The 20647-nt window shown below is 38.6% G+C and overlaps 2 protein-coding genes across 5 annotated transcripts in view; one reads left to right on the forward strand and one right to left on the reverse strand.

Moving 5' to 3' along the window:
• The window catches only part of si:ch211-269e2.1 (cohesin subunit SA-2), a 66528-nt gene that overhangs the window by 43884 nt on the left and 1997 nt on the right, over positions 1 to 20647 (forward strand). Inside the window, exons 31-32 of the mRNA XM_061879726.1 lie at positions 6012 to 6078; positions 6139 to 6257. Of these exons, the coding sequence (XP_061735710.1) occupies positions 6012 to 6078; positions 6139 to 6256 (185 nt within the window). The 3' untranslated portion in view covers position 6257. The remainder of the gene's footprint in view (positions 1 to 6011; positions 6079 to 6138; positions 6258 to 20647) is intronic.
• ppp2r3b (protein phosphatase 2, regulatory subunit B'', beta) overlaps positions 11979 to 20647 on the reverse strand; it is a 68786-nt gene continuing 60117 nt past the window's right edge. For 3 of the 4 annotated variants that reach the window (XM_061879727.1, XM_061879728.1, XM_061879730.1), the window contains 7 exons: positions 20464 to 20620; positions 20336 to 20384; positions 15364 to 15453; positions 15129 to 15304; positions 13752 to 13936; positions 13579 to 13685; positions 11979 to 12413 (listed from right to left, as the gene is read on the reverse strand). In XM_061879727.1, the coding sequence (XP_061735711.1) occupies positions 12278 to 12413; positions 13579 to 13685; positions 13752 to 13936; positions 15129 to 15304; positions 15364 to 15453; positions 20336 to 20384; positions 20464 to 20620 (900 nt within the window). In that variant the 3' untranslated portion in view covers positions 11979 to 12277. The remainder of the gene's footprint in view (positions 12414 to 13578; positions 13686 to 13751; positions 13937 to 15128; positions 15305 to 15363; positions 15454 to 20335; positions 20385 to 20463; positions 20621 to 20647) is intronic. The other variant, XM_061879729.1, reaches the window with a different exon arrangement.

Raw genomic sequence — 20647 nt, forward strand, 5'->3', positions numbered from 1 at the left:
AACACAATTTAAATCAGTCCTTGTTAAACAGTAGCAGTTAAATAGCATATTTTATGAAAATCAACTCAAAAAATGTAAATACAAATATTTAAGCGTATTACTACCACTGCTAGGGTATTTAAGTTATCCTGTTTGTTATGGAAAATAAATATAATCTACATACAAATGTCTGAGCCACAATCATAACATCTGAACAGGCAATTTCTGAGGTAACAGCAGAAACATTTTTTTAATCAGGGATCTTATGTTTAAAAAACCTATATTATAGGTAGTGGGCTGTTTTAGGGAATTTTTGATCAAATTATACATAGTAGCAATATTGATAATGTGTTTATTCTGCGTAGTGCACTTAAAATAATTATGACCATATCTAGGAATTGATATGATGGGAATTTTCCGATTGTTTGCTTGGTGCTTTGATAAACTGAACGCATATACATGGTACTATATTGTGATATTATGAGCCAGGAAAAAAAAAAACTACCCTACCCAGCATGCAACAGGAGTGACGAGCATGCGCGGTAGCCCGGTATAGGTTGTGTCGCCATGACGGCATCTTGTATGTTGTGATATGCACACTCTGAAAGCAAACGTTAAGAACTCAGCCAACACTCCTCGTCTGCATTATTCATAAATAGACAGACAACAAACATACTCCGCTGCTTCACAGGCTGCTGGATGTAGCCGGCAAAGTATTCCCATGCTAGCTAGCCGGTCTAGCAAGCACGCGTCATTCAGTCCAAAACGGCCCGATCTATCCACATCCAGAATTGTCTGGCGGTCGTAAGTGATCCCGGAGTGACCACGCTGTAAGCCAGCCATGAAATTTGCAGAATTGTCCGGTATTTTTGCCAAATGTTCCATCTTTACCAAGAGCCCCTCGACGCCGGGCGACGCCATCTTGTTAAGAAAAGGCAACAACATACGCAAATGTGCGATAAAATAATTGTCGGCGTTAATAGATTGATGAGTTAACTCATAATTAACGCACTAATTTGCCCACCCCTAATATATAGATATATATATACACATACATATATATAATGTATGTATGCGTATATATGTATATGCATATATATACACATACATTATATACTCATATATATATATATATACATATACACACACACATATATATATATATGCATATATACATATACATATATATATATGTATATATATATATATATATATATATATATATATATATATATATATATATATATATTTATATATATATATTTATGCGTATACATATATATATTGTAGTTTTCCTGAGGGAACTCTCCTGAAGGAATCAATAAAGTACTATCTATATGTATAGAATAGATAGAAAGGAATGTACTTTATTGATCCCTGGGGGAAATTCACCCTGGTGGAAATTCAGCACACACAACACACACACATACTGTGTGTGTATATATATATATATATATATATATATATATATATATATATATATATATATATATTAATTACCAAATAGTAGCCCGGGCGTTTATTTCACAAAATCATTTTTGGAGACGGGTGTTTAAAAGAAGCAGGCGATTATTTGGTTACAATGGTTACTGTCCAGTATTTTTTTTTCGTATGAAAAACTTAAAATGTATAAGTTATTGTAAACATACAAACAAAAAAACAAGACTATCGGGGGCCTGCAGGTACTTTGTGCAACCTCCAGATATAACAGCCATTGTAAGGTTGTAGCCCCTTTTGAGCTCTGCCTTCGTGGCCTCGCTGATATGGCATCGGTACGAGTCCCATGCAAGTAGCCTCGGTCAGAAGTGAAATTTCCCCACTGCACTCTGGAGCCAATCCTTTGTCATGTCATCATTAAACCAGCCATTCTTGGAGGAAGCAATGATCACCCCGGGGATGCTCTGCATAGCCTTTACATCACGGACAGCACCTTTAAACACAAAGTAAGGCTTCAGCTTTGGCTGCAAGAACCACCGTGACGCGTGCCTTCTCGTGGCCGGTGGTTTTGATGCAGATGGAGCGGGCGCCCCTCTCATTGACCGTACTAAAACCAACCATATCAAACCAGACAGCTGTTTCATCCATGCCGATGATATTCTTGGAGTGGATTTTCTTGGCCTCTATCTGTTTAGTAGTGAAAACGAGGAAGTTGACAATCTTCTCGACGGGAGCTTCCTTCTGTGCAACAGTTGTTCTCTTCCTGAGGGTAAAGTTGTTCTGATGCAGGAATCGATTAAGCCAGCCACTCGTTACACCAAACACCACCCCGGTGTCTCTCGTGTCACTCGCGGTGGCATACAACTCCTTGGCCTTAATGCGGATCATTTTGCGGAACACACGGTGGTTCACTCCACGAAGGTGGTGTATCCACTGACACAAATTAGCATCAAGGTCGCTCCCTTTCTTCCAGATAAGCGAGCCAGTTTTCCATCGTTTGCCGACTGAGATGGTAGTTCTCCCTTTTTTTTTGTTTCCATTCACGTACACGTTTTGGGTCAACGTTAAACTGCCTGGCCGCTGCCAAACCAGAATTCTGCTCCGCATACTTCACAACCGCTAGCTTGAACTTTAAGTCAAACTTTCTGTTCTTCTTCCCCCTTAAAGTATTCCCGTCCATCAGTTTTGGTGTACCACTATACATGGGCTATTTTTAGGAAGAGGCGTTTTATTCACAAAATGGGCTCAGACCCCGGGCGTCTATTAGGACATGGGCGGTTATTTGCCCAAGGGCGTTTACTTAGTAATACAAGGTATATATATATATATATATATTATATATATATATATATATATATATATATATATATATATATATATATATATATATGTATATATATATATATATATATATATATATATATGTATATATATATATATATATATATATATGTATATATATATATATATATATATATATATATATATGTATATATATATATATATATATATATATATATATATATATATATATGTATATGTATATATGTGTATATATATATATGTATATATATGTATGTGTGTATATATGTATATATATATATGAATATATATATATATATGTGTATGTGTGTGTATATATGTATATATATATGTATGTGTGTATATATGTATATATATATATATATATATATGAATATATATATATATATATATGTATGTGTGTATATATGTGTGTATATATATATATATATATATATATGTGTGTATATATGTATATATATATATATATGAATATATATATATATGTATGTATATATGTATGTATATATATATATATATATATATATATATATATATATGGCGTAGTGGGTAGAGCGGCCGTGCCAGAAACCTGAGGGTTGCAGGTTCCCTACACCGCCTAATGACATCCAAATCACTGCCGTTGTGTCCTTGGGCAGGACACTTCAACCTTGCCCCCGGTGCCACTCACACTGGTGAATGAATGATGAATGAATGATAGGTGGTGGTCGGAGGGGCCGTAGGCGCAAACTGGCAGCCACGCTTCCGTCAGTCTACCCCAGGGCAGCTGTGGCTACAAATGTAGCTTACCACCACCAGGTGTGAATGAATGATGGGTTCCTACTTCTCTGTGAGCGCTTTGAGTATCTAATAATAGAAAAGCGCAATATAAATCTAATCCATTATATATATATATATATATATATATATATATATATATATATATATATATATATATATATATATGTTTGAAAGGTTAGACATTTATGTATGTGTGTGTATGTGCCTCGACAAACAATGTGTATGTGAATGAATAGACATTTGAATGTGTGTGTATGTGAATGGAAAAACATTCATACGGTAATGAATGTGAAGGGACAGACATTCAAATGTGTGTTTGTGAAAGGATTAACATTCATATGGGTGTCTATATGTGGGTATACGAATGGGCATTCATATACTGTATGTGAATGAACAGACATTTGAATGTGTGTGTATGTGAATGGAAAAACATTCATACGGTAATGAATGTGAAGGGACAGACATTCAAATATGTGTTTGTGAAAGGATTAACATTCATATGGGTGTCTATATGTGGGTATACGAATGGGCATTCATATACTGTATGTGTTTGGAGAGACAAGACTCTACAGCATCGCGTGGACATCGGTGGCGGTACCTCTGGAATGGCAGACCGGGGTGGTGGTTCCTCTCTTTAAGAAGGGGGACCGGAGGGTGTGTTCCAACTATCGTGGGATCACACTCCTCAGCCTTCCCGGTAAGGTTTATTCAGGTGTACTGGAGAGGAGGCTACGCCGGATAGTCGAACCTCGGATTCAGGAGGAACAGTGTGGTTTTCGTCCTGGTCGTGGAACTGTGGACCAGCTCTATACTCTCGGCAGGGTTCTTGAGGGTGCATGGGAGTTTGCCCAACCAGTCTACATGTGCTTTGTGGACTTGGAGAAGGCATTCGACCGTGTCCCTCGGGAAGTCCTGTGGGGAGTGCTCAGAGAGTATGGGGTATCGGACTGTCTTATTGTGGCGGTCCGCTCCCTGTACGATCAGTGCCATAGCTTGGTCCGCATTGCCGGCAGTAAGTCGAACACGTTTCCAGTGAGGGTTGGACTCCGCCAAGGCTGCCCTTTGTCACCGATTCTGTTCATAACTTTTATGGACAGAATTTCTAGGCGCATTCAAGGCGTTGAGGGGTTCCGGTTTGGTGACCGCAGGATTAGGTCTCTGCTTTTTGCAGATGATGTGGTCCTGATGGCTTCATCTGACCGGGATCTTCAGCTCTCACTGGATCGGTTTGGAGCCGAGTGTGAAGCGACCGGAATGAGAATCAGCACCTCCAAGTCCGAGTCCATGGTTCTCGCCCGGAAAAGGGTGGAATGCCGTCTCCGGGTTGGGTAGGAGACCCTGCCCCAAGTGGAGGAGTTCAAGTACCTAGGAGTCTTGTTCACGAGTGAGGGAAGAGTGGATCGTGAGATCGACAGGCGGATCGGTGCGGCGTCTTCAGTAATGCGGACGTTGTACCGATCCGTTGTGGTGAAGAAGGAGCTGAGCCGGAAGGCAAAGCTCTCAATTTACCGGTCGATCTACGTTCCCATCCTCACCTATGGTCATGAGCTTTGGGTCATCACCGAAAGGATAAGATCACGGGTACAAGCGGCCGAAATGAGTTTCCTCCGCCGTGTGGCGGGGCTCTCCCTTAGAGATAGGGTGAGAAGCTCTGCCATCCGGGAGGAACTCAAAGTAAAGCCGCTGCTCCTTCACATTGAGAGGAGCCAGATGAGGTGGTTCGGGCATCTGGTCAGGATGCCACCCGAACGCCTCCCTAGGGAGGTGTTTAGGGCACGTCCAACCGGTAGGAGGCCATGGGGAAGACCCAGGACACGTTGTCTCCCGGCTGGCCTGGGAACGCCTCGGGATCCCCCGGGAAGAGCTAGACGAAGTGGCTGGGGAAAGGGAAGTCTGGGTTTCCCTGCTTAGGCTGTTGCCCCCGCGACCCGACCTCGGATAAGCGGAAGAAGATGGATGGGTTTGGAGATACCTTTTCTGTGTGTTTGTGTTAAGAGACAGACATTCATATGTGTGTATGTGAATGGACTGATATTTGTTTGCATTACATGCGTGAGAGAATAATTAGACATTTACATAGTGTGTAAGTGACTGGACCAACAGACATTTACCAAAACGTGTTTTCAAAGGGCACACAGATCCTTTTATGTGTATGAGGAAAAACTCATATACCTTAACATGATATGTTTATGTAAATGGCCATACAGACCTGAACATATATCTGCATGAGTGGACAAACATTTAGATGGTAAGTACGTGAAGTGACATTTAAATGTTTTGTGTATGTAAATTAACAGACCGAGCTTTACATGGTGTGTAAGTGAATAGACATACCGTTTCCGAATTAACAGACCAAGCTTTACATGGTGTGTAAGTGAATAGACATACTGTTTCCTGAATGGACAGACAAAGATTTACGTCAGTGTGTAAATGGAGAGGTAACCCCTACTCATTTAGTTAAAGCTCCACTGTGAATTTCTTGTGTCTTCCAGGAAGTAAAGCAGGAGCCCCGCAGAGTTCCTCTGAGGTCCAGGTAGTCCACAGGTTCAGTAATCCCAGGTAAGGACCTTTAAATGTCTATTCTTCTTCCTGCTTGCTTAAAGACCATCTGGTCCTCAGCCACAAGACCCAAGACCCCAAGAGACCGTCCCCGACTCAAGAAGGCGTCCTTAGCAGCTGCCTCCAGGACACTGATGATCCAGATCATGATCAGGATGATGTGGACGTTGAAGTTTGAGGTTTGGACTAAAATATGTGTATGCTGTACATGTTGTGTATCTCCAGTACTTGGTGTATGCACTATATCACATGTTGTGTATCTCCAGTACTTGGTGTATGCACTATATCACATGTTGTGTATCTCCAGTACTTGGTGTATGCACTATATCACATGTTGTGTATCTCCAGTACTTGGTGTATGCACTATATCACATGTACATGTTGTGTACCTCCAGTACTTGGTGTATGCACTATATCACATGTTGTGTATCTCCAGGACTTGGTGTATGCACTATATCACATGTACATGTTGTGTATCTCCAGTACTTGGTGTATGCACTATATCACATGTTGTGTATCTCCAGTACTTGGTGTATGCACTATATCACATGTACATGTTGTGTACCTCCAGTACTTGGTGTGTGCACTATATCACATGTACATGTTGTGTATCTCCAGTACTTGGTGTATGCACTATATCCCATGTTGTGTATCTCCAGTACTTGGTGTATGCACTATATCACATGTACATGTTGTGTATCTCCAGTACTTGGTGTATGCACTACATCACATGTTGTGTATCTCCAGTACTTGGTGTATGCACTATATCCCATGTTGTGTATCTCCAGTACTTGGTGTATGCACTATATCACATGTACATGTTGTGTATCTCTAGTACTTGGTGTATGCATTATATCACATGTACATGTTGTGTATCTCCAGTACTTGGTGTACGCACTATATCACATGTACATGTTGTGTATCTCTAGTACTTGGTGTATGCACTATATCACATGTTGTGTATCTCCAGTACTTGGTGTATGCACTATATCCCATGTTGTGTATCTCCAGTACTTGGTGTATGCACTATATCACATGTTGTGTATCTCCAGTACTTGGTGTATGCACTATATCACATGTTGTGTATCTCCAGTACTTGGTGTATGCACTATATCACATGTTGTGTATCTCCAGTACTTGGTGTATGCACTATATCACATGTACATGTTGTGTACCTCCAGTACTTGGTGTATGCACTATATCACATGTTGTGTATCTCCAGGACTTGGTGTATGCACTATATCACATGTACATGTTGTGTATCTCCAGTACTTGGTGTATGCACTATATCACATGTTGTGTATCTCCAGTACTTGGTGTATGCACTATATCACATGTACATGTTGTGTACCTCCAGTACTTGGTGTGTGCACTATATCACATGTACATGTTGTGTATCTCCAGTACTTGGTGTATGCACTATATCCCATGTTGTGTATCTCCAGTACTTGGTGTATGCACTATATCACATGTACATGTTGTGTATCTCCAGTACTTGGTGTATGCACTACATCACATGTTGTGTATCTCCAGTACTTGGTGTATGCACTATATCCCATGTTGTGTATCTCCAGTACTTGGTGTATGCACTATATCACATGTACATGTTGTGTATCTCTAGTACTTGGTGTATGCATTATATCACATGTACATGTTGTGTATCTCCAGTACTTGGTGTACGCACTATATCACATGTACATGTTGTGTATCTCTAGTACTTGGTGTATGCACTATATCACATGTTGTGTATCTCCAGTACTTGGTGTATGCACTATATCCCATGTTGTGTATCTCCAGTACTTGGTGTATGCACTATATCACATGTTGTGTATCTCCAGTACTTGGTGTATGCACTATATCACATGTTGTGTATCTCCAGTACTTGGTGTATGCACTATATCACATGTTGTGTATCTCCAGTACTTGGTGTATGCACTATGTCACATGTTGTGTATCTCCAGTACTTGGTGTATGCACTATATCACATGTACATGTTGTGTATCTCCAGTACTTGGTGTATGCACTATATCACATGTACATGTTGTGTATCTCCAGTACTTGGTGTATGCACTATATCACATGTACATGTTGTGTATCTCCAGTACTTGGTGTATGCACTATATCACATGTACATGTTGTGTACCTCCAGTACTTGGTGTATGCACTATATCACATGTACATGTTGTGTATCTCCAGTACTTGGTGTATGCACTATATCACATGTACATGTTGTGTACCTCCAGTACTTGGTGTATGCACTATATCACATGTACATGTTGTGTATCTCCAGTACTTGGTGTATGCACTATATCACATGTTGTGTATCTCCAGTACTTGGTGTATGCACTATATCACATGTTGTGTATCTCCAGTACTTGGTGTATGCACTATATCACATGTACATGTTGTGTACCTCCAGTACTTGGTGTATGCACTATATCACATGTACATGTTGTGTATCTCCAGTACTTGGTGTATGCACTATATCACATGTTGTGTATCTCCAGTACTTGGTGTATGCACTATATCACATGTACATGTTGTGTATCTCCAGTACTTGGTGTACGCACTATATCACATGTACATGTTGTGTATCTCCAGTACTTGGTGTACGCACTATATCACATGTTGTGTATCTCCAGTACTTGGTGTATGCACTATATCCCATGTTGTGTATCTCCAGTACTTGGTGTATGCACTATATCACATGTTGTGTATCTCCAGTACTTGGTGTATGCACTATATCCCATGTTGTGTATCTCCAGTACTTGGTGTATGCACTATATCACATGTTGTGTATCTCCAGTACTTGGTGTATGCACTATATCACATGTTGTGTATCTCCAGTACTTGGTGTATGCACTATATCACATGTTGTGTATCTCCAGTACTTGGTGTATGCACTATATCCCATGTTGTGTATCTCCAGTACTTGGTGTATGCACTATATCACATGTTGTGTATCTCCAGTACTTGGTGTATGCACTATATCACATGTTGTGTATCTCCAGTACTTGGTGTATGCACTATATCACATGTTGTGTATCTCCAGTACTTGGTGTATGCACTATATCCCATGTTGTGTATCTCCAGTACTTGGTGTATGCACTATATCACATGTTGTGTATCTCCAGTACTTGGTGTATGCACTATATCACATGTACATGTTGTGTATCTCCAGTACTTGGTGTATGCACTATATCACATGTACATGTTGTGTATCTCCAGTACTTGGTGTATGCACTATATCACATGTACATGTTGTGTATCTCCAGTACTTGGTGTATGCACTATATCACATGTACATGTTGTGTACCTCCAGTACTTGGTGTATGCACTATATCACATGTACATGTTGTGTATCTCCAGTACTTGGTGTATGCACTATATCACATGTTGTGTATCTCCAGTACTTGGTGTATGCACTATATCACATGTTGTGTATCTCCAGTACTTGGTGTATGCACTATATCACATGTACATGTTGTGTATCTCCAGTACTTGGTGTACGCACTATATCACATGTACATGTTGTGTATCTCCAGTACTTGGTGTACGCACTATATCACATGTTGTGTATCTCCAGTACTTGGTGTATGCACTATATCCCATGTTGTGTATCTCCAGTACTTGGTGTATGCACTATATCACATGTTGTGTATCTCCAGTACTTGGTGTATGCACTATATCACATGTTGTGTATCTCCAGTACTTGGTGTATGCACTATATCCCATGTTGTGTATCTCCAGTAATTGGTGTATGCACTATATCACATGTTGTGTATCTCCAGTACTTGGTGTATGCACTATATCACATGTACATGTTGTGTATCTCCAGTACTTGGTGTACGCACTATATCACATGTACATGTTGTGTATCTCCAGTACTTGGTGTACGCACTATATCACATGTTGTGTATCTCCAGTACTTGGTGTATGCACTATATCCCATGTTGTGTATCTCCAGTACTTGGTGTATGCACTATATCACATGTTGTGTATCTCCAGTACTTGGTGTATGCACTATATCACATGTTGTGTATCTCCAGTACTTGGTGTATGCACTATATCCCATGTTGTGTATCTCCAGTACTTGGTGTATGCACTATATCACATGTTGTGTATCTCCAGTACTTGGTGTATGCACTATATCACATGTTGTGTATCTCCAGTACTTGGTGTATGCACTATATCACATGTTGTGTATCTCCAGTACTTGGTGTATGCACTATATCCCATGTTGTGTATCTCCAGTACTTGGTGTATGCACTATATCACATGTACATGTTGTGTATCTCCAGTACTTGGTGTATGCACTATATCACATGTACATGTTGTGTATCTCCAGTACTTGGTGTATGCACTATATCACATGTACATGTTGTGTATCTCCAGTACTTGGTGTATGCACTATATCACATGTTGTGTATCTCCAGTACTTGGTGTATGCACTATATCACATGTTGTGTATCTCCAGTACTTGGTGTATGCACTATATCACATGTTGTGTATCTCCAGTACTTGGTGTATGCACTATATCACATGTTGTGTATCTCCAGTACTTGGTGTATGCACTATATCACATGTTGTGTATCTCCAGTACTTGGTGTATGCACTATATCCCATGTTGTGTATCTCCAGTACTTGGTGTATGCACTATATCACATGTACATGTTGTGTATCTCCAGTACTTGGTGTATGCACTATATCACATGTACATGTTGTGTATCTCCAGTACTTGGTGTATGCACTATATCACATGTACATGTTGTGTATCTCCAGTACTTGGTGTATGCACTATATCACATGTTGTGTATCTCCAGTACTTGGTGTATGCACTATATCACATGTACATGAGCACTTTAAGAACATTTATAAATGTACTAAGGAGAGTTAGGTTCACATTGAATAAAATATGAAGGGTAAAAGTACCTTTAAAGAAATAATACTGTAATTATATACATATATACGTATATATATACATATATACATACATATATACATGTATATATACATATATATACATACATATACATATATATACATACATATATACATGTATATATACATATATATATACATATACATATATATACATACATATATATATATATACATACATATACATACATATATATATATACATATATATGTATATATATATACACAGTCATAAATTATGGAAATTTTTAAAAACTCATAACATTTTTATCCTTCAGTCGTATTTTTCAAATGTGTTGAATCTCTTACTCCTGAATATTCTTATATTAAAATATATTATTGTTGTAACTTTCAGACAGTACTACAAGTCTCACACCCCAATGTATTGTTATAATTGTACAATTTAGATGTTACAATGTGTACTTTCTTCTCCTATTTCTTGTTTTCAGTGTGGCCCTAATACTCCTTTATTGTAAATAAGTGAGTGTGAATGTTGTCTGTCTATATGTTGGCCCTGCGATGAGGTGGCGACTTGTCTAGGGTGTACCCCGCCTTCCGCCAGCATATAGCTGAGATAGGCTTCAGCAACCCCAAAAGGGACAAGCAGTAGAACATGGTAAATAAGCTAAAAAAAAAATGGTGCTATTCTTGTAGCAATTGTCAGGTCTAATATGTTATTGGTGTACCAAGTGGCTCTGTACTCTGCTCTATTATTTATACAAATGTGCAATATCAATCTCATTTGTAAGATTTATCAAATGTTGTTACAGAAGATTAATATCAGGATGCCAAATTATTGTACTTTTCTGTTCAAGACTTCCCAAGTTGTAACCCTGCACTTTTTTGTATTGCACATCTATGCGGACACTTTAATATTGCTCTTAATGGGAATAAAAACAAATCATATGCTCAGGCCTTGACATTAGGTACATCATGTGTACCTAATGAAGTGTCCAGTGTAGTCATTGAGGCTTTCTTTATTACGTTGATGACATATAAAATAATGTGTTCATTTACATCACAGCAAAGAAATATTTACAGTCTTTTATAAATTAAATCACCCATCTCACGCGCGCACACCAAGCAGGTCATGTTTTTGTACAGAAGCTTCCGGTACGATCACTGGAATGTCAAGTTAGCCAATGATAGCGTGGAGGCGGAGACTATCCCAGTCCAATATTCAACGTTTTTAGCAACTTCTTCATGCTGGTAGAAGAAGAAAACAGTGTTTTACTGATCTTTGTCTCATGGAGGCATGTCATTCTTCAAAGTCATCCTCGTATTCATCCAGGTCCAGGTTGCAGTGAGGGTTTGGGATCTGAAAGAAGTGTCTCTTCCTCAGAGGCATGTCAGCCGAGATGTGAGCTTCTAAAGGACTCAGCGGGTTGTCGTACCTGCCAGGACACAAAACCACCAAAATGTCAGTCACTGAGGGAAAACTTCCAATTTAACAACACGCAGATTGTCCCCCCCCCAAACAAATCAAGAAAAATCATGCATTTTATAACCTTGATAAAAAAAAAAAAAAATAAATTACATTTCTACCAAAGAAAAATCATGCATTTGATAACCTTGATTTTAAAAAACCCAACAAAAAACTAATGTTTAATATCACTCTTCTTGTCCTAGTTTGACTTTAACATAATACATTTTTTGTCAAATTAAATTTTTCAACTGTTACTTTAGATATATTTTTATTATCTACTGCGGTTTTCCATCTTCTAATATTACTAAAACTCTTTCTACTAATTACCCACAAACCTTAAGCATTAAATTTTGTCTTGGTAAAATTATCTTAATTTATTTTAACTTTTACTATTTTTTTCCCATTTTATTCACATTTAGAAAATGTTTCCTATAAATTTATGTCTTTCATCTTGGGAGCATTTCTTTTTCCCCTGTAAAATGTTACTTTACATACATTTATTTTCAGCATCATTTATATTTTAGTTTTTTTCTGCCGATTTTCAACTTTCTGTCTACAACCTATTCCCTACAATATTAGTTCAATTATTTTTTTTCTTAAGTTAATTCTCATGCTGTAATTTTTATTTCATTGTCTTTCTTGCAAAATTGACAATTTAATCAATTTACATGTTTTCCTGCCACAATTACCACAGTTTTTCTCAGCAAATGATCTATTCTTAACTGTCACTCTTTAATGTTTGTGTGGTAACATGACAACATTATTCTCTATACTGTCATATTTCATTAAAAGGAGGGAGAACATATTTCCAATATTCCAGGAGAAGCAGGGATGATGCAGGATAACGTTGACAACATCAAATATTTGTTGAGGGAGAGAAGAAGTCCAGAGATCAGGAGAACTTAAAGAGTCTCTGCTGGTCTTACCTTGTGTGCCGTGGCCCACCTTCAAAGGTTGGTGGTGGCCCTAAAGTTCCACACAACAAACTAGTCGTCATTTCAGTGACATCGCATACATTTTTCCCCCGATAGTCAAAGTTAGTGAGTGTGGCGTTGCTAGGAAACCAATACAAGCACTTCCTGTTTTGGACGTCAGTGGTGTACCTAATGAAGTGTCCAGTGAGTGGTTCTTACTCATTGCCGTGATCGGCGGCGGCGGCCTCTTCGGCCACCAGGATGTCGTACTCCTCTGCGGCGTATCTCTCCCAGTCCGACATTTCCTGGCCATCTGTCTCCACTTCCTGTTGGACAGGACCAGGGAGGTGACATCATCATCCTAACCAAACGTCCCAAAAGGGGGCGCCTACCTTGATGACGGAGAAGGGGTCCCTCTGCTCGTGGTCCAGGTACTTCTCGATGTTGAAGAAGGTGTCGAAGAAGATGTGTGACAACTTGCACTTCTTCAGGTCACGCAGGGTGATTTGACCTGCAGCAGCATCATCATCATCACAGCAGTAAATACCTCCATCCAGCAGAGGGCGCTGTCTGTTTTCTTTCATGATAAAATTCAATGTGTATAAATTGCCCAATTTTCAAATCTGATAGCATTAATTAACCACAAAAATACGACTTTAGTGACTTCCACATGTAGTTTTTATATTTCACTTAACTATTTAGTCATGGGAACTATGCCCATGTATGAAATATTTGTTTACTTTATTCACTGTCATGTTACAGCTGGAGTACAAACAAGTGTGTTATGAAACAGAAAAAGGGAAGTGTTGAATAAGCTCTGCTTCTTCCTACTTTTCAAACGTGCTGTATGAGAAACTGATGTATCACTGTAATTGTACACATGTTCAAAACAAACAACCATTTTTTGCTGTAAAATTATATTTTAAAATGTCTTGATAATCTGACATTTTTGTTAAATTCCAACTTGTTTCTCAAAATTATTCCATCTTTACTATAACATTTTTTTTTCTATATTGTCATTACACATTTTCTACTTGCAGATTAATTATTTTTAGTACTTTTTGATGTGTATATATGTAATTTTTACTTCTTGCTAAAACTTTTTTTTAAACAACTATAGCATTTTTACTTCGTGCTATATTTGCTGCTTTATTCTTTTAATAATCTGACTTTATTGTTAAATCATAACTATTTTTCTGAAATTGTACAAACTATTCCCACCCAAAATTTCCCCTGCAAATTTTCTAAAGTAGCTCAGAATTTTTTTCCTTCAAATTCCCACAATTCTCTTCCCGCACATTTTTATGTGCAGCTCCTAATATCGATGTTTTTTTTCCAACTTCAACCTGTGTTTGCCCAGCCTTCCGCCCGATTGTAGCTGAGATAGGCACCAGCGCCCCCCGCAACCCCAAAGGGAATAAGCGGTAGAAAATGGATGGATGGAACCTCATGTTCATTTCCTGACTTCCTGTCCTCGTTCCCCATCAGAGCTCAAACTGAATCCTGCCTAGCAACAAGGGGCAGTGCTAAGAAATGACCATGAAATATTTTTATTTAAGCGTTTCTGCGTCTTGGTACATGTGACTTTTTATACTTCTGCTAATATGTTCGTCTAGAAAGGGTGGTTACATGACGGTGCTAGAAGACAAACATGTAGCGACGTGTGCTAAGCTAACTACAACACGCAGCAGCTGTCAATCAAAGATGGCCGCTTGAAAATGTGGCGTCCATCCAAGTTGAGCGCAAGAAAAAATAGGGGTGGGGCTGACCTTTGACTTCCGGCTTGACGAGGTCGAGCATTTGGCAGAGGCAGTCCTCAAAGGGCAGCGGCTCGATGGCCATGCTGTCCAACTTCAGGCACTGCTCCTCGTAGAAGAACTCCATCTCGTACATGCTCAGCACACCGTCCCCGTCCAGGTCCATGCAGCGGAACCAGTACTCTATACTGGACCAGCAGGACCAGGTCAAGACAGTTTGTTTTACAACAGACTCACTTCCACGTACCTGGTGTCCGTTTTCTTGTCTTCCTCTGAGATGAGGAACCAAACGAAATCTGCATAGCTCAAGCGTCCCTCCTTGAAGACACGTCTGTCCCTGAAGGGGAGAAGAACTATTTTACATACATCATGAAACTTTTACATCATACCTTTTCTCAGATTTGCACCAGACTAAAAGGACAATTGAACACAAAAATGTTCTGCCTTTCAATGTATTTATTTTCCCAATTTGTCCACCAGATGGCGCTCCTTTTCCCATTCAAAGCATGCAGAAAAACTAAAGTTACGGTTTGCTGCATAAGTGCCTGACTACAACTGTGTATTATTGATATTGGTGGATGTCAAAAATACAATGCATGTGTTCATACATATTCTTCATTTGACATTAACATCTCAGGTCAGTTAACAAAAACTCGTTTAAAATGAGGCAGACATTTTTCAAGTGTCTGTTATTTGTTATTATCTGACAAAACACACAAAAGCTTACGTGTGCCTGTCATTAATAGTTATTACTGATAATAAACAAATGATGTGGCTCAAAGTAAAGATACTGTAAAGAAATCTAACACTTATTGACTTCAACAAAATCTTTTTTTTTGTTTTTGAAGTGGACAAAAAAAAAAATACAATATTTTTATAGCAGTTTGTGGGTAGCTGACTTTTTTGAGGTTCTTGAAGAATATAATATGTATTATTAAAGAGCAAAAATATCAACACATTAATTATTGAATAAATAAGAATATTTAATGACAACAAAAGCTACCCATCTTGGACATATCTCAAGCTGTAGTAATAGTTTAGTCAGTAAGCATACTGGCCTTTGAATAAAAATACTTTAAAAAAACAAAACAAAACAAAAAAAAAAAACATACTGTCCTATGAATGAAAATACTTTAAAAAAATAAAATTATATATATATATATTAGGGCTGGGCAACGATTACAATTTTTAATCGAAGTTAATCGCACTATTTCTCTGATTAATGGCGATTAACTGCATTGTATACGCAAAGCCCAAGAATGAATTCAAAAGTAGTGTGTAGTGCACCTTTATTGGAATATTCCCCCACATGAACAAAAGCGCCAAAACATTTGTTGTGCAATCACAATTTAAATCCGTCCTTGTTAAACAGTAGCAGTTAAATAGCATATTTTATGAAAATCAACTCAAAAAATGTAAATACAAACATTTAAGCGTATTACTACCACTGCCAGGGTATTTAAGTTATCCTGTTTGTTATGGAAAATAAATATAATCTACATACAAATGTCTGAGCCACAATCATAACATCTGAACAGGCAATTTCTGAGGTAACAGCAGAAACATTTTTTTTATCAGGGATCTTATGTTTAAAAAACCTATATTATAGGTAGTGGGCTGTTTTAGGGAATTTTTGATCAAATTATCCGCAAGTAGCAATATTAATAATGTTGTGTTTATTCTGCGTAGTGCACTTAAAATAATTATGACCATATCTAGGAATTGATATGATGGGAATTTTCCGATTGTTTGCTTGGTGCTTTGATAAACTGAACACATATACATGGTAGTATATTGTGATGTTATGAGCCAGGGAAAAAAAGAACTACCCTACCCAGCATGCAACAGGAGTGACGAGCATGCGCGGTAGCCCGGTATAGGTTGTGTCGCCATGACGGCATCTTGTATGTTGTGATATGCACACTCTGAAAGCAAACGTTAAGAACTCAGCCAACACTCCTCGTCTGCATTATTCATAAAGAGACAGACAACACATATACTCCGCTGCTTCACAGGCTGCTGGATGTAGCCGGCAAAGTATTCCCATGCTAGCTAGCCGGTCTAGCAAGCACGCGTCATTCAGTTCAAAACGGCCCGATCTATCCACATCCAGAATTGTCTGGCGGTCGTAAGTGATCCTGGAGTGACCACGCTGTAAGCCAGCCATGAAATTTGCAGAATTGTCCGGTATTTTTGCCAAATGTTCCATCTTTACCAAGAGCCCCTCGACGCCGGGCGACGCCATCTTGTTAAGAAAAGGCGTTGACAAAATAAAAGCATGTAAACAACATACGCAAATGTGCGATAAAATAATTGTCGGCGTTAATAGATTGATGAGTTAACTCATTATCAACGCACTAATTTGCCCACCCCTAATATATATATATATATATATATACACACAAATATATACGCATACATATATACTGGATATATATACACACACACACATTTATATATATATACACATATATAAATATATACACACAAATATTTATGTACATATATACACATGTATAAATAAATACACATATAAATATATAATTTTCCTGAAGGTACTCTCCTGACGGAATAAATAAATTACTATCTAATCTAATCTAATCTAATATATACAAACCCTGTTTCCTTATGAGTTGGGAAATTGTGTTAGATGTAAATATAAACGGAATACAATGATTTACAAATCATTTTCAACCCATATTCAGTTGAATATGCTACAAAGACAACATATTTGATGTTCATACTGATAAACTTTTTTTTTTTGGAAATAATCATTAACTTTAGAATTTCATGCCAGCAACACGTGACAAAGAAGTTGGGAAAGGTGGCAATACATACAGATAAAGTTGAGGAATGCTCATCAAACACTTATTGGGAACATCCCACAGGTCTGCAGGCTAATTGGGAACAGGTGGGTGCCATTAATGGGTATAAAAACAGCTTCCCAAAAATGCTCAGTCTTTCACAAGAAAGGATGGGGCGAGGTACACCCCTTTGTCCACAACTGCGTGAGCAAATAGTCAAACAGTTTAATAACAACATTTCTCAAAGTGCAATTGCAAGAAATTTAGGGATTTCAACATTTACGGTCCATAATATCATCAAAAGGTTCAGAGAATGTGGAGAAATCACTCCACGTAAGCGGCATGATCGGAAACCAACATTGAATGACCGTGACCTTCGATCCCTCGGACGGCACTGTATCAAAAACAGACATCAATTTTTAAAGGATATCACCACATGGGCTCAGGAACACTTCAGAAAACCACTGTCACTAAATACAGTTCATCGCTACATCTGTAAGTGCAAGTTAAAGCTCTACTATGCAAAGCGAAAGCCATTTATCAACAACCGCCGGCTTCTCTGGGCCCGAGATCATCTAAAATGGACTGATGCAAAGTGGAAAAGTGTTCTGTGGTCCGACGAGTTCACATTTCAAATTGTTTTTGGAAACTGTGGACGAAAGAGGAAAACCATCAGGACGGTTATAGGTGCAAAGTTCAAAAGTTCAAAAGCCAGCATCTGTGATGGTATGGGGGTGTATTAGTGCCCAAGACATGGGTAACTTACACCTCTGTGAAGGCACCATTAATGCTAATAGGTACATACAGGTTTTGGCGCAGCATATGTTGCCATCCAAGCAACGTTATCATGGATTCTCCTGCTTATTTCAGCAAGACAATGCCAAGCCACATGTTACAAACAGTGTGGCTTTGTGTGAAAAAAATCAACTGTGGGAGCAATTATCAGAAAATGGAAGACATACAAGACCACTGATAATCTCCCTCGATCTGGGGCTCCACGCAAGATTTCATCCCATGGGGTCAAAATGATTATGAGAACGGTGAGCAAAAATCCCAGAACCACACGGAGGGGCCTGGTGAATGACCTGCAGAGAACTGGGACCAAAGTAACAAAGGTTACCATCAGTAACACACTACGCCGACAGGGAATCAAATCCTGCAGTGCCAGACGTGTCCCCCTGCTTAAACCAGTGCATGTCCAGGCCCGTCTGAAGTTTGCCAGAGAGCACATGGATGATACAGCAGAGGATTGGGAAAATGTCATGTGGTCATATGAAACCAAAATAGAACTTTTTGGTATAAACTCAACACATTGTGTTTGGAGGAAGAAGAATACTGAGTTGCATCCCAAAAACACCATACCTACTGTGAAGCATGGGGTTGGAAACATGCTTTGGGGCTGTTTTTCTGATAAGGGGACAGGATGACTGATCCGTGTTAAGGAAAGATTGAATGGGGCCATGTATAGTGAGATTTTGAGCCAAAACCTCATTCCATCAGTGAAAGCTTTGAAGATGAAACCTGGCTGGTTCTTCCAGCATGACAATGATCCCAAGCACACGGCCCGGGCAACGAAGGAGTGGCCCCGTAAGAAGCATTTGAAAGTCCTGGAGTGGCCTAGCCAAGCTACAGACCTCAGCCCCATAGAAAATCTGTGGAGGGAGTTGAAAGTCCGTATTGCTCAACGACAGCCCCAAAACATCACTGCTCTCAAGAAGATCTGCATAGAGGAATGGGCCAAAATACCAGCTACTATGTGTGCAAACCTGGTAAAGACCCATAGTTATAGTCTGACCTCTGTCATTGCCAACAAAGTTTATATTACAAAGTATTGAGTTGAATTTTTGTTATTGACCAAATACTTTTTTTCCCACCATAATTTACAAATAAATTCTTTAAAATTTCTACAATGTGAATTACTGGATTTTTTTCCACATTCTGTCTCTCACAGTTGAAGTGTACCTATGATGAAAATTACAGACCTCTGTCATCATTTTAAGTGGGAGAACTTGCACAATCGGTGGCTGACTAAATACTTTTTTGCCCCACTGTTTATGTATATATATATATAGATATATATATTATATATATATATATATATCTATATATATATATATACATATATGTATATATATATATATTCTGCCCCAGGGTTAAAGCAGTTGTAAAAAAATATTTACATCTACATAATAAAATAATTTTTAGAGAGACATGTTTTGTAGTTGGGATCTCAAGTGAGCTTAATGTTTATAATTTGGGACTGTAAATAAATACAAAAAAAAATGTAAAATAAAATAAAGATATATGTGCAGCCCTTTGAGACATTAGTGATTTAGGGCTATATAAATGAACATTGATTGATTGATTGATGTTGGAATTTAAATTAAATGACTTTAATGATCTCCAATGACTTACTTTGTTACTGTTCCTGAGAATATTCTCTCGATCATCTTTTGGGAGATGGCTGTAAAAACAACAGACATCAGCGTAGTTATGTTAATAAACAGTAACAGACACGTGTGTGTGTGTGTGTGTTGCAGCACCTTGATCGTTGTGTTGCGCCAGGTCCTTCTGGTCGATGTACAGGTCGTGGTCAGTGTCCAGCTCCCAAAACTTGCAGTAGATGACGTAAAAATGTTCGTAGGAGAAAAACTCGGTCAGCTGGTTCACGTCTTCTTCTTGCCCCAACAACGCCACGTTCTGACACAGCATATCAAAAATCGTCAC

The sequence above is a fragment of the Nerophis ophidion genome, linkage group LG19 (genome assembly GCF_033978795.1).
Source record: "Nerophis ophidion isolate RoL-2023_Sa linkage group LG19, RoL_Noph_v1.0, whole genome shotgun sequence".
Classification (NCBI taxonomy): domain Eukaryota; kingdom Metazoa; phylum Chordata; class Actinopteri; order Syngnathiformes; family Syngnathidae; genus Nerophis; species Nerophis ophidion.